Source organism: Onychostruthus taczanowskii, unplaced genomic scaffold (genome assembly GCF_017590055.1).
Source record: "Onychostruthus taczanowskii isolate IOZ18803 unplaced genomic scaffold, ASM1759005v1 scaffold96, whole genome shotgun sequence".
Taxonomy (NCBI): domain Eukaryota; kingdom Metazoa; phylum Chordata; class Aves; order Passeriformes; family Passeridae; genus Onychostruthus; species Onychostruthus taczanowskii.
The window spans coordinates 850109-865796 of NW_024507657.1; the positions used below are offsets into that span (position 1 = coordinate 850109).

General features: G+C 42.6%; 1 protein-coding gene across 1 annotated transcript in view; it reads right to left on the minus strand.

Moving 5' to 3' along the window:
• Positions 1–15688, minus strand: part of DMRT1 (doublesex and mab-3 related transcription factor 1) — a 57925-nt gene that overhangs the window by 18694 nt on the left and 23543 nt on the right. The window contains exons 3-4 of the mRNA XM_041426925.1: positions 15151–15434; positions 5625–5787 (exon numbers count right to left, since the gene is read on the minus strand). Of these exons, the coding sequence (XP_041282859.1) occupies positions 5625–5787; positions 15151–15434 (447 nt within the window). The remainder of the gene's footprint in view (positions 1–5624; positions 5788–15150; positions 15435–15688) is intronic.

A 15688-nucleotide genomic window follows, 5' to 3' on the forward strand; every position in this document is an offset into this window, starting at 1 on the left:
GGGGGGGGGTGGGAATGGGGTGCCACTGGCCACTGCTGAGGGTTCAGGTTGTCCCACTCTCTCTTGTTAGGATGATGAAAAATGAAGGCATTCCCACACAGTTTCCACGAGAGCTTAAAATTCCTGCTAGGGGATGCTAAAGCCTCAGTCCAGCAATACCTATGTTTCCACAAAAACAGGAGAAAAGCCTTCAAAAATACAGCTTTTGTTCTACTACTCTGGAGGCAGGACCAGTGTCTGCTCCCAGATCGAACAGCAGGGGTTTGTCAGTCGCCCTGACATGAATCAGCAAAACCTGCGAATCAGAAAAAGTCATGAAACAAGGCAGTAATTCTGCAGCCATCCAATGCAAAGCTGCTCTGTGTGCTTTTTAGTGAGCATAGTTGCATTTAAAGAAGAAACTGCTAAGAAAAAAAAAGCTTGTATTACTTTATTTCTAGGAATTCCCATCAGACCTTATAAACTTATTTTAATATTGCTCAAATCTTCACTAATACAACCTCATTTATAACACAGACCAGTAATTTATAAAAAGACTTCCATACACAGAAAAATGAGCTTATACTGAATATGTCTTACATTATCCAATATATTTTGACAGCTGCCATTACCACTATTGAAATTATCAAGTATCATTAACACTGTCATGAATCAGGGTTAGCAACCTCATTAGTTTAAAAGATTAAAAAAGGCCATGCTCAACAACTGTCTGTTCAGCTACACCCAAAATTCCAATTTTTAATGAAAACGACATGTTAAAAAGTAATTTGCTTAAAGGGATCTATAAAATATTGCAATGTGCATGCAACATAATTAAGGCATGCAGAAATATAATACAAAATCTGTTCACCGTCACTGTAATCAGTGCCAACCGGAAGCTGCATGCAGCATAGCCACTAAGGACTGTAAGATGCAGAAATGAGAAAATAAACAGCTGCCCCAAGTTCAAGTGACCCACTTGAACAAACTCTTGAAGATCTACAGATTAGATCCTTACCCCTTTCCTCTTCTTTGGTGTTATCTCAAAATCTGTTGCTAAGAGTTTGATGTAAAATGATAGTGGAAACTAGAGTCTTAATTTTTCAGCAAACACTGCTTGCTCCTTCATCATTAAGGACAGATATTCTTGAGTAGAGGTCACTTTTTAAGCAAAAGACAGACAGACACACATACATGACACACAAGCTAAATACTGATGAATTTCTGGGTGCAAAATTTTATCCTCCCCATACACTCTGCTGCTGAAACCCTTCCAATCTCAAGACAATTTCTGGTGATGCTCTCCAAAGAGGTGCAGAGAAAAGGAGTAGAAGAAGTGTCTCACACTTGACAACATCTGGACCACCTGGGACTGAAAGAGCTACTCTTCAGCTTACACAGACTGTGGCTAGCTGACTGACAAAAGATAATTTGGGCTATTTGCTATAGCTGTTTCCCAGTTCCTAAACACTTTATTAGTGTAGCTTTGTCAGTGCATCTTCCCAGCTAGCTGCAAATTAAGAGCAGACAGAGGCAAGGCTTTTTGCTGCTCTTACGAGTAACTTCTCAGCCATATCAAACCAGCCTACTTTGTTTGCAGTTCCATCTTTGCAACTTCAATGCTTGCAGAAAGCAGTTCAGATTCAGGGAAATGGTCTCAGTGACCTTTTGCTTACCAGAACTTCTTGACCTCTCTGAACTACAGCCAGGTGCCACCTGTGGCTCTGAAGTGTTAGTTGTTTGTCATGGCATTCACTTCTAGGACATATATTCACACAAAATTAAGATATATAGGAGGCCGCAAAAAGTTTTGGTACACAAAAATTCAGCTGGGAAGAAAACATCCGATCTTTGCATTTCTCAAGCATGTTTCTGGAGCACACAGCATTCCTTGCATTCCAGCAATGCTTTCGTCAAAGTGAAACTTTTTATCTTAAGCAGGGAGACCTCTTCTGACATGCTCTTTCTTGTGGAACTACTGGAAGAGGCTCTCTACAGAGCTGCTCCAGTTTGGCTGGGCTTCTCCCATGGCTCAGTACTGTTGCTGATACAGCATCCAAGCACAGAAGCAAGGCCAAGTCTCTAAATGCAGATTCCAGAAATGTCTGTGTTGCTTTCAGTTCCCCAGCTGTAAAACGGGGCATACCTGCTATATGAATTCTAGAAAGCACTGTGAAAAGGTGTTTTAGGGCTGGAAGTAGTTATGCTGACACAGAAAACCTGTTACGAGAAATGTTCTTCTTCAGAAAATGATGTTTGCTTATTTACACAAAACTGCTGATGTTTTCTGCATCAAGATAGAGTCTTTTCTTACGTGTCTTCAGACTCCTGCTTAATGATAAGCTGCAAGCACAGCATTGCTCCAGTGCTTCATTCCTTGTACTTCCAACACTCATGATACTTAGGACATGAAAATAAAAAATTCAAAACTGTCAAGCAGCTGTAACAGAATCTTAAATGCAAGGCATTTTTTCACATAGTCAGACATATGGTGTAATTATCTCAACATTTCACACAATGATGACATAGAGGAGGTTTCACTCCATGCCATCTTTAAGAGCAGGTAACTACTCTAAAATCTGAAGTGTCTGCAGATACAAGGATGTTTATCCTTTGCATCTTTCTATTTGAATGTTAAATTTTCCTGCCACTTTCCTAAACCTGGTAAACACTTTCATACAGATAAGCAAATGCTGCACTTTCATACAGTGTAAACATAACCCAGAGTGAGGCACATGCCTTGCATGTGCATTCTCGCTCTCTCAAACCAAGGCTTTGTGCAGGTTATTTCATAAATGCTAGAGAGGCTTAATAAAAATCTAAATATTACTGAAAATTTTACTGAAAAAAACTGAAATGTGGAAGGAGGTAGACTATTCTGGGTAGTGTGCCAAACCTAAGAAGCTTCATTAAAAAAACCAAAACCAAACAAAAACCCAATAACAAAAAAAAAGGCATGCAGCTGTCCTACAGGAGTCAGTGGGAACTAAGTGTTTGGCTTTTGGAGATTAAATACCTTGTTGTGTCACACTCTCTCCCCTGCACTTCCCAACCTGTCTTCCAAAACTATACTTTTGCATGTACACGCATAAGATTTGACAATCTTCTCATATGCACTTTCCTTCCATTGCTTTTTCAGAAAAAAGGAGAAGGAAATATTTTGCAGTACTGAGAATAAAATCTCCCTCCCACCTAGAAATTACCGCCTAAAACTTAAAACTTGGTGACCTAAGGAAGCTCTCTAAAAATATCCTTTTGCTGTTTGTCACTGGTTTATCAACTTTTTCTCCCCTTTTTTCCCAGTTTCTGCTGAAACAGCAGCAGCTATGCTTAGCTGGAAGCAAAACATGTTACTTGGAAACACTTCAGACTGCAAGGAGGTTGACTTGATGGTCTTTTGCCACTCAGAAAACATCAGCCCATTACTACATGTAAGACACTCTAACATGCCATGATAGTCCTGTACAACTGCTAGAAGCTTCCAGAGATCTTCACCTCACTGAAAGAAAGTGTAGGTAGTTCGTTTCTCACTCCTTTTGCTGTAACTGGTCTAAGCAGGCAGTTAACTTACCAGAACAGAATTAGTTAACGGTCTCAACTCAAATACCATGACAACACATGAACTGTAGACAGAAACAGTAAAAACATCTCCTCCAAGAACATGCCTATGAAAAAAGAACATGCTTCTAAGAAGCCTGTTGGCTACGATCCTGCTCATGGGTTCAAATTTCTTCCAAAAAACATTGGTGCCTCTTTCACCCACTAGCTCCCTGCTATGGAAAAACACTTCTTCAGAGTCTGGAAAATGCTGTTTGATCTCAGTAAATTACATCTCACTGCTTGTCGGTTTCTGATTGATGGTGTAACTTAGGGAACAATATCTGTGTGTGGAATAGTGTCTGGAGAAGCAGTCAGGGATTATTGAAAATACAGTATTTATGCAGTTTAAAAATCAGTGGAACATTACGTATAATTTTTTTCTAGAGTGATGAAAAATTACTGAAGTGCATTTGGGAACAAAGGGTATAAGGTCTTTTGTCTATTTTTAAAAACACTTGGCTGGTAAGACCTCTTAGTGAGTTAGTAGTGATGGATGCAAGAAAAAGTGTCAACTGCAGTTGAGCATAAAACCAACTGCTTCTCCAGCCAATGGGCAGAAAGGAAGACGTCACTGTTCAGTGGTAGTTAGAAAAGAGGGAATAAAATAAAGTTGAAGAAAAGAGAAGGAAAATGAACCAAGGATCACTGATTTCTCTAAGCCATTTAAAACTACTGGAGAAGGAGGAAAAGTCTAAGGTTTCATCACACCATATGTTGTTTCTTCATCTATCTAACATGGCACAGTTAGTTGGAAGACTTTGAAAAACAGCCACTATGAAAGAAAAGCCACCTCCTCAACAGAAATTATTCTGGAGTTAGTGAATACAAGGGCTCAGTGCCGACTTACACAAGGTATGACTTTATACACACTTCACCTTCCAAAACATCACTTGAATCCTTAAGGTCCTGTCATGACACAAGAGGAACAGACACCGGGACTTCAGCCACAGAAAGACCATGACTGAGAACAATCATGGAACTTACACAACATACATCCTTCCACCAGACAGAAAGAGAAGACTAATTTCAATGTAGCAGGAAAGAGAAGCAAATGAGGATGGATGCTGTTATCAATGCTGTGACTCAGTGAAATAAAAAAAACAAACAAAAACAACCCACTAAAACTTGGCAGGCGTAAAGTGAATGAAAAAAAAATACTTCCCACAGATCATACAAAATTAAACTGCCAAGTTCAGATTGGTACAGAGAAACAAAACACGAGAAAAGCTTACTGTCCTGGCCCAGGATATCTTTGAATGCTGGAGAGTGTCAAGATTTTGTTCTCTGTTTCTCTTATTTCTCCAGCATCAGTGACTGACCTGATTCAGTGATGGAGAGGCAGCTCAGTGGGGCTGGATTACTCCAGCAGAGCCATGTTAACACCTGTATTAGCACTGTCTACTATGGGAGTAAGGGAACAAGGAGGTGTGAGAAACACTGTCTAAACCACGGGGTAAATCCACCAGCGTTGGAAATTACTGCAGATTACAGTAATCCTTAGGAGAGCCTGAAACACAATATGAAAAGAAAGATTTATCTGCAGTAGTTTTAAATTAAGTAACATGGTATGATGAGTTTGAAAAAAGAAAACAAAAGCAAGGCTGCAAAGGGCTTCACTACATGGTTGGGATGCAGAAGTAGCTCCCACATGTGGTTCAGAAAGGATGGAAAAGGTTCAATGGGAGGCCTGTGGAAAAAAATCACAGTATTTCTGTGAAGAAAGGTAATTCTCAGGGTGGAGCACAGTTATTTACTCCTGTGAGGGAGCCAGGTGGTAAGCACCAAAGACAGCACCTCAAGTGCTGCACAGCTTAAGAGACATACCTAAGTGCAGAAGGTAACAACTGATTTGACTCCTGAACCATGAGGCTTCTGAAGTGCAAGACTGCATGATTGTACACCATCACTACAAGCCTTCCCGAAGTCAGCCACTATCTTTAAAACAGCTGCTTGATGATGCTTAGCTTCCTTCCCAGCAGCAACCCACACCTCCTGGGTGTAGGTCCAAACAAGGTGGTGCCACGCGCCCCAGTGGGTGCACTTACCTCTTGCTTTGGACTCCGAGGAGGAGGGGATGTCCTCAGGGGTCAGGATTTGGGGGAGGCACATGGGAGCGCCAACCCCCTGTCCCAGGTAGGAGGCAGGGGGATAGTAGGAACACATGCGGTACTGAGGGCTGACGGCGTGGTGTCTCTCCATTCCCTTCACCTGTCAGGACAGAGAAGTGCAACAGCAGCCTGTGAAAGCAAAGCCCCAGTGCCATGGGCATACCCTGCTATCCCTCGCCCCCACCCCTCCATGGCTTTGAAGGAGGTCACAGTGGGTGCATGGGAAGTAAAATTCTGACATGCTAGCCTTGGGTTAGCTTCACAGTCTGCACACACTGACCACCTACAGATGGTGTGGTATGAGATGTGATCCAGCAGCAGCAGCAGACCTATGGCTGTTTTACCTTACTGCAGATAGAGATGCATCTGGCACGCAAGCAAGTACCTTCCACTTCAAGCAGCTTCCTGCCAAGTCCCCAGCTTATGGCACATTCAAGTGTATACACCTGACCAGTGTCAGAAGTGAAGTGTCCATCCAGCTTCTACACCCCCTCAAAGACTAACCCATCTCAGACTGCTGATAACTGCTCTGCCAGGGACCTTACTGGGTGGCTAAGGAGGATAGTCCTATCGATCGACTCTCACAAGATATGCTCCATAGCATTGAGCAGTGACACACCCAAACACAAGCACACTGTTTTTCTTACAATACCGTTAAGATGCTAAGAAAAATATTTTCTTGAGTTACTGAACAAAAACCAAGGTGTGTTTAGACACAACAAGCTGGTTGCGAAACCACAAGTGGACACCAGCCAGCAGGTCTGCCATGTCATCACAGCATCAATCAGATATCCCTTTTCCCTTCCACAGACTGCAGCAAAGTGGCAACACTCAGAAATCAATGCCCTAATATCATCCAAACTGATCTCCTCAGAGGAGTGGTAATGTTTTCTTAAATTAGTGTTTTATGAAAGAACTAACAACTTACTATTATTTGTTACAAAGCCCTAAATGCAACATGGCCTTCATGCTCCATAAATGCAGCCAAAACAAGACTAACAGAATTAACATTCGCAACAGGAAAGATAAGACTAGCTGGTTTCTCTAAGTATGCTGGGAAGTGAATGACTGAAAGACGGAAAGCTTCTAGGCAGAGACAAACTGTCAGAGTTTTGTACTGGTTATGATAGTAGCAGCGCCAACAATAATGCACATCCAGCTACGCCATTACACAATGTCTGTAAGCAGACATGCCTGACAGCCTTTTCAGCTAGGTCCTACCTCCGGTCTGCCTGCTCCATTGTGGCTCCCTTGGGTCCCTGGAGCCCTGCCCCTCAGCCCTTCCCAGGCTGCAAAGCCCAGAGCCAGGGAGCAGGGGAGGCTGGGCATGCACCTGCTGTCCCAGATGGCTGCCCCAGGCCAGCACACCTACACCTACTGCGTCTGGTCCTAGCAGTAGGAACCACCAGCACCTCCCAGAACCACTCCACAATGCTGCCACCCCTTGTTTTCCAAGGGGAATTCCCTATAAGAATTCCATATTCATTTTCATATGCTTAGCTGCAAATAATGTGGCCCAAGTCACATAAAATCCTGTTAGTGCTCTCTGAGGCATGTTTTCAGTGAGACTAGGTACAAAGAGAGAGAATGGTGGCTATTACAGGAAGCAAAGTGCACTTCTGCCTGATTTCTGACAGCAGCATCCTTGCATATCCTTGCACGTGTACTGAGGGACTTGCTTTTAGCCTGTGAAAGTTAAGAGTTTTTCTGCTATTAATTAAAGCAATACTTAAAATTTTTGGTTTTCTACCTTCACATGAAGAAAAAGTTCAATACACACTGAAGTTTCATCCAGAGTAAACAGTAAATTGCTCTTCAAAAATTTAATGAGTCATCCTGAGGAAGTCTGAACTCAACCACTGACATTGCTTCTCTTCTGACAAAGGACACTCCTTTTTGGAAACAAGACTCCCTCAACAAAACATTGCCTCTCTGCAGTACAAACTGCCCAAAAGCAGAGTCCAAAGGGCATTTTGAATCTGCCTATCTGCAATACTCAACAGCTCTGGAAGTACTGGGGAAAAAAAAAAAGTTAGCCAACTGTTCTCTGTCTGCTGTGTGCAGAGTTTTCCTTCCCTTGGTGGGGCAGGGCAGCATCCACAGACCTCACATCTCCACTTCTCCTCCTTGTGCAAGGCCATGTGTGCACACTTACAACTACGAAAAGGCTGCTTGCAGGAGACAGATTATTTCAGCTGTAGCAAAATGGAGGGATCACTCCCTGGCACAAACTCAATCATGCGCACATTTCCCCTCCCTGTAGAGGGGATGCAGTGATCCCCCTCCTTTCAACACTTTTTTTAGGAGTTTTCTCAATTTCTTAAAAAAACAACTCAACTAAAATCCCTAGATGCAATGAATTATTACTGCTATTATTATTAGTGTGTGGCAGCTGGCTAGCAAGAGACATGTTTTATAATCTTATTACCCACACCAAGTCTATGAACCACAGTTCGACCAACACCCAGAGGCTTGGCTCTGCAAAGAATATGCCATGTATTAACTACAGAAGAAAATCCAAAAGCTTTTGGCTTTCTTTTGTTAAACTACTTAGAATCTACATCACAGTAAATCTGAGCCATAAGGTTTCTTTTTTACAGTGCTTAGCAATCTTATTTTACAGTAACAATAAAAAAACCAACCAGTTGTAAAAATTCTTGACCTTAGTGCTGCATTAAAAAGGGGGCTTAGAAGACCAGTATCTCATGAGAAGGGACATTTGGTCTGCATTAACTCCTGCAGCTCTGTGGAATCCTTGCAGGTTTTGGGGGGCCAAAAAGGGAGATCAAGACAGCCTTGGGGAGACCCTTGAATACTCAGATTATTTTCAACCTGGGGCAGTCCAGCTTTCAAAATGCTAGTCAGGTACCAGGTTTGGGATCCTGTGCTAGGTCTGTCCAGGAGGAATGCTGGGGTGATGCATGGATCACAGGAGGAGAATGCCTGGCCTTCTGGTGTTTCCTGCCTCCCTTGCCCCTTCCACCCCTACAACACAGCTGAGAAAGGAATGAGCTGGGACAATCCCACAAACCACTCTGGTTTGTATCACTGCAGGCTACATGCCAAAAGAACAAGGCATATTTTAGGTGAGCAAGAGTTGTGGAAGGGAAAAGCATGCATTAGTCTCTGCAGAGGGCATCCTGAGCTCCTAAGTTACTTCCCTTCCAGCCACACAGTGCTTGCGCTCTGCTCCAGCTGCAGCATTCACCAAGCAGCTCACAGACTTTAGTGGGAAACACATATCATCAGAGCAGCAGAGTTGGCCTATGCAACATTTACAGGTTCCCCTAAATTGTACAACACAGCACACACTCAGTAATGTTTCAAAAGATATACTGCAAGCAATAGTGAGATGCTTACAATTCATGAACAAATAAATATGGTCTGATTGGAAGGCCATGAGTGCATTGGCAATTCTTTCTCTGTGCCTTGAAAAGCCACTGTGAGGAACTGAGACGCAGCTACAGTTTGCCCTTGCACAGATAAGCTGGAAAAAGGACTTGGTCATCACTGAGCAAAATGGTCAGTGCAGCCCTCCATCTATGTCCAACAGTGACAGCATACATAGCAAAATCCAGGGAAAACATGAGGAAAATGCTCTTACATCAGACCATTCCTGTAAAAAGCCTGTCTCAACAGCTGGTGGAAGAGCACATAAAGCCCAGTACCTCTTTCCAAGCTGCTGGCAGCATCTGCGTAACTTTTACGTATCTTCTTAATGGAAAAAGAGCTGAGGAGAGAAGGTGGCCAAACCAGAAACAGGAAGGTGTCTCATCTCTCTAGCCTCAGAAATTAGAAAAATTCTGCCCTTCCCAGATATTTGTTTAGCAAAACATCACCTGTGTAATTCTTTTATTTGCAGAAGCTGCCAGACACAATCTCCTTGTGAGCCAGCCAGTGTTATCTTCACACCTTGCAGCTGATCCCAACTATGGGGCTTGTTTCCAAGAAAGACAAACAGGATGAGGTCATGGATGCTATTCCTGGGTGACAAGGGCTGCAAAAATTGTATAAGCAACACAGCGCAATCCTTCAGCTCTGCCACTGGTGTGCCACATGATCTCGGCCAAATCACTTCACCCGGGATTTCCACCCTTTTATTTCACCCATGACTCAGCAACAAACTTACCAAGCTGAGTAATTATGGAAACACCAGAGAAACTTGAAAGTTTAACATAGTCTCCTCCTTCTGTCTTGATCTTAAAGTCAATTTTAGTGGGCATAAAATTGCATTTGTGTCACTGCTTGCAAACAACAGAATTCACAGGTTGGTTTCCGGCATGGGCAAGAAGGCGGCCACTGAGTAATTAAACAGAAATTCAGGCATCAGTAATCTCCCGTCATCTGTGAGCTGTGTGACTGTGGCAAGTTATTTGACACTTCCCGGCCTCAGTTTCTGCAGTTATAAACCAGGTTTGCTGCTACTGTTCCACCTTGCAATGTTACTGCTCATGTGCTGACCACTCACAACTACTCTTGCACTCATACTGCCCAAGGCGTTTAATTCCTAAAACCAGCTAAGCATGTTTTCCAGAAAAAGGAAAAAAATGAGTCTATGATACCCTGCTTTGACTTACTTTGATTCTAGCACAGAAAATACAAGACACATCTATATCTGTCCCTCCTTGATAGACCAACTTAATTAACCTTTGCTATTCTGTTCCAACCTATTCTTTTAGACAAAGGCAGTGACCCATAAACAATATGTTACCATCAGAATCTCAACTGCAGTGACACCTAGAGATATAGCCCTATCAGCAGTATTGGAAAATAAACCACTTAGATTAGCTCCTCCAAGAAATATGGATTGCATTCATGTCACACATGAGCTGTCAGAAACATTAGGATACTTTTAGCATAAATCTGTAGTGTGAAGGGTATGTTATGAATACAGTATATAATTCACTGCTCACACATAAAATTGGGACTGTCTTGGGTGACTTGCACAATGTGTATATATTTACACACACATGCACACATTTCACACTGACTTCTGGAGAGTAAGACGGCAATTTCTATGAGAGACAGGCTTTTTGGAGGAAAACCTGGGTCAGAAAACAAAAGTAGGTGGAAGAAGCTGGAAAGAGACATCTTTTTTTACCAGCAAGTGGCTATTCTTCAACCTCCTAGCTGTCCTGTTACAGCCACATTCTTCTGGATTTAGTAAAAGAGAATTTTTCCAAGTTTGGTACTTCTATGAAATCCTTAAAAAACAGTTTCCTACATCAGCAATACTAAATACTTTACAGATGGTAAATGTAAATCCCACTTGCTAGAAAGCAAGTCAAAATTTCTCACAAGTTACTTTTGCTCTAAACTGGTGTAAGGAAAGAACAAAAAAAGTTGAGATTCTGAAAATGAGAACAGGGGTTTGCCAAGAATGGGAAGGGAAGTTCCGGGAAGGGTAGGGAAGTTCTGGGAAGGAAAGGAAAAGGAACTGGAAGCTGAAGTTCTGAAATGTCTCAAACGTCCACACCAGCCTTAACCTTTCCCAGGAGAAGAATCCCTGGAGCTACCAGAATACCAAAGAAAGAGCAGCCACTGGTCCCGAGGTGTGGGGGCACATTCTGCATCTTGCTGATTTTTACAACGGTTTAGCTGTATGAACCAGAAGTTTTAACATTTTTGGGGGATGATGTTGACTCACAATTACTCCAGATTACACTTGTGCTGTGGATCACATGCCAGCAGTTTGTCAGCTTTGAAAATCAAGTCTGATTAGATTCAGACATGTCCAACAAGGCTTTACTTTTGCTGCGATAGGAAAGACTGCAATCACCCCATATTCTCCCATTGCAGTTAAGAGAAGTTTAAGAAGCACCAATTTTCAAGTACACCAACCCACTCTGACATGCAGTACTTATGGTTGGCAAACTGATTTTACTGTTAATTAGATGGAATTGGATGGAATGCACACAAATTCCCATTGTAATAAGCAATTACAAGAGCTTCAAGGGAAGAGTCTAGATGCTGACACAGGACTGGAGGGAAAGGGTTGGTACAGTAACCACCAAATCTGCTACATTTCCTACCAACCTAGGCTTGTCTCTTCCTCAGGTGCAACACCAGACATATGTGATTATCTGCCTTAGAGCTGGAAGCAGCAGCAGAATATAAATGACCAAAGGAGAGTCAACCAAAACAATAATCTTCATTACACTTATCAAATCATGATGGATACAACTTCTGGTGTGACTGTATATAGATGAGGAAAACCTACAGAGAAATACATAAAATACTTGCACCTTTATGAATCCACTCGAGCATGCCAGCCTCTGCAAAGAACAAAGACTAATGAAATCTGACATTAATCTACATTAAAGATTCAGTGATTCAGTTTATTTGCCAATGCTCAATGATGCATTAATCCTCATCTCATCCCACACACACTCACATGTTTCCTCCCTGGCTATTCTCTCTTGCTCCCTAAATTCTGAAACAGCAGACAGCTGGGCTGCTCAAGGCCTTGTCTTCATCCAGAAGTTAAATATGCAATTCTCCCTGTGTGGCTGAAGTTAATCTAGGATCTGTGAGCCTTCACCAAGTGAGTCGGGGAAAGCCGGGTGTCTTGTCTACCCAGCTTAAACTAGAATACCTTCCAGTGAGCACAGTGGTGACTTCTACCATAAAAGAAACCCTCCTGTGAGCTCACATCTTAGCAAGCTGCCTGCTGTAACCTAATTTGGTTACAGCAGGCACTGCTGAGCTATGATTCTGGCAAAGAAACAAAGATCAAAAATTTAGATCAAAACAGTTAACAGCCACTCAAGTTAGAAAAGAAAATGCACTTCTACTGGAGTCTGGTTTAATAAAGCCTGTACAGGTAAAAAAATAAATTCAGTCAGTACAAGCAACCCAGCAGAAGTCCCAGTGTAGGTAACAGCTATGTGTTTCTCTGAGGAGGATAAGCATGCACAGGTTTGCCAGCTAAACCTCCTAAATGTAAGCAAAGTCTGATTCCTCTTTGAGGATCATGCTTTGAATGAAACTCTCCTTTAATTCTTACTGTGCTTGACAGAAAAGCTTGTTAGTTATTCATAGGCCATTTATTTCTATTTCTGTGATCTTCCCTTGCTGGTAACTCATGTACGCAGAATTTATGTAAAACCACGTGTAGCAACTGAGACCTCATTCCTCTTAAAATAAACCATCTTCAGTGCCACACAGGGCTTTAAAACCTCAGCATCACTGTACCCACTGCCATCAAATGTTTTCTAGCCTCTCACTAAAACTTATCATTTTTTGTGCAATCTTATGCTGCTGTAAGAGTATGCAAGCCCCATGACTCAGAACTCTTCCAGCAATAACTATCCTACTTGCAGATGAGTCTGAAAAACAGCTTGTAAGTTACAAAACATTGACCTTGAACTACACCCTGCCCTGCAGCAGAGGAGAAGTTGATCCTGGTTTTAGGACATTTAGAAGCTGGGGAGACATCAACTCTGCAGGCAAAAAACAGCACCTTTATTCTCACTGCCTGGACATCCAACTAAAACAGCACTGAGGGATCCCAAAGATCTGCTCTGGAGTTAAAATCTTAGATGTGGTAGACAATTAAATTCACATAAAGGTGAATGGAATAATGTGGTATATCCCACAAGAGACATCCACAGCTTTGAGCCTGCTGAGCTTTTTTGGTGGAAAAAAACCTGTCCTTTTTGACAACAACTATGTAGTTTTTTTCCTTACTTACCTCTTCAACATCCCACTAATTTGAATGGCACTTAAGCACAAGTTAGTTTCTGTAGGGCCTGAAGAGAAGAATTACAGAAACCACACAGCTGTTTTTATTTCTTTAAGGGGTGTTAAAGGTTCCACAAGCAACAGGCGATCTCACAAGTGAGACAAAGACTTTCTAAGCCAAGACTTTCTATATACATTACAGTACATGACAACAGAACCGTGAAGACACTACATCTTCATTCCAAAGTTTAACATGTTTTAAGATACTCACGTAACTCTTCCTCAAACACTATGTGCTAGGTGAAGTGTGGGACTAGCACCCTGCAAGAACATTATTTTCACAAGGCAAATGTTGCCACCCTTAGTTTGTGTTGTGATGGTGTGTCCATGCATCAGCAAGCTAAGTGCTGCAGATGCTTGAGAAGTAACCATCTGAAATACTCTGCTATACCAGGCTAACCCAATCAACCAAAATGAAAAAGTTGAAAAAGCACTTCGCACCTCACCCCATTACCATGCACAAAATCCTCTAAGTCACCTTGACTAATTTTCCCTCTTGGCCTGGTGACTGAACTCATCAGCTGGAGAGGATGCCATCAACTGGAAAGGGATACCTTCATGTATCAACACACTGAGAGAAGAAAGCTCTCATGGCATGGGCTTGCACTGCAGAAAGATGGGAAATAGCTCTTTATCCCCTACAGCTGTATTCACAGCAGAAAAAGGGATGTGGAATAGTGGTTAAGTGCTACAGTAACTGCAATCACCCTGGCATTAGTTTCAGCTCCCTGGTATCAAAAATTAAAATGCCCTTTCAGAGTTGGTCCCCGTGCCAGAAACCTGGCTAGAGAAACTCTCTGTCAGCAAACAGGATGACCTATCTGTTCACTTACACAAGGAGGTTTTGGTGGACATTTCACTGTTGAGTGGTTTCACAACACAGCCTTTGCAGAAGCAGCTCGCCCTGTCTTGATGCTCCACAGAAGAGGTCTGCCCTCTCCTGTCCTTACACAAGGGACACAGGCATACACAGACTCAGAGGGTACAGCCTTACCAGTTCAGTCTCAGACAGAAAAAGCACCTCTGCTGTCCAAAATTAAACAATCCCAGAGTCATTGAAATGTTTCCACTTTGCCAAGAATCCCCCATATTGGCAGACTTTCCCTTTTTCCAGTTTCTGACTGGTACTGAATTGGAGGCTACAATTATCAAGTCCTAGAGTGAGAGGACTTGCTTTTTATCCTAACGAAGTACATAGAGCTCTGGTTTGAACCTCTCAGGTACTGCCTGTAACTGAGCTACATGCATAAAAATCATAAGCTCTGGAGCTGCCATTGCCAGAATACACAACTAGCAATATGCCACGTCACATTCAACTGACTGCAACCAAACCAGTGCACAAGAGCATGATCTCCCGGATCACCTCGGCACCTTGGATGTGAGACATGGAAAAACCCATGCTTCTGAAGAGCAAAGCCTCCCAGAAATTACACCTTAGGCTACCAAGATGTTATGCTGGGCAATTGAGTTGGACTCTTTTTTCTGAAAAACAAATCATAATGTACTATCACATAATACAGAAGATAAAATCAAGTCAGTGCCCTTTGCGCTTGCAGCAATATATTCATACCATTATTACTGTCCAGCTATGTAATTACTTTTGTTATGCTGCATTGCAACCACCCATTTTGTCTAACTGTCTTAGAACGGGTCCTAACGCCACCCTGGAATATGATTCTGGTTTTGCACTGCCATGAAACCAGCAAGGAGGAGATCATACCTGCCACTGTTTTCCTGACTGGCTCGGCATGTATGTCGCTGGGAGACTTCGAAGGCTGTTCTTCATGGCTGACCCTACAATTGTACCCCCTGTCTCACTTGAGGAAGGTTCACTGGCCACTGCCATCTGGTACTGGGAGTAGTTGTACAGGTTGTTATAACAAGGATACAGAGATGGCTGGTAAAAACTGCTGTAGTAGGCGGAGTCCACAACCAACTCAGATGTGCTCTCCAAGTGCCCTCTGCTGGGGATGGAAGGGATGTCCTGAATGAGCATCCGTCCCTCTGGAAAAGAAAAAAAAGACCATTATCTTTCACCTTCTAATGAGCTACTACTCCTCCCAAAGGCTAGACAGAGAGTGGTAAATAAGAAGAAGTAGGAGCTGAAAACTAAACATGGCTGACTGTTCGGTGGAAACTCAAGTGGACCAACAACTACTCACAGTCCATGATGCCACCTACACGCACCTCAGACTGCAAAACAGCAGACAAAACCAACTGCAGGTTAAGACAATGCTCTGAATCCTCAATCAGTGTCA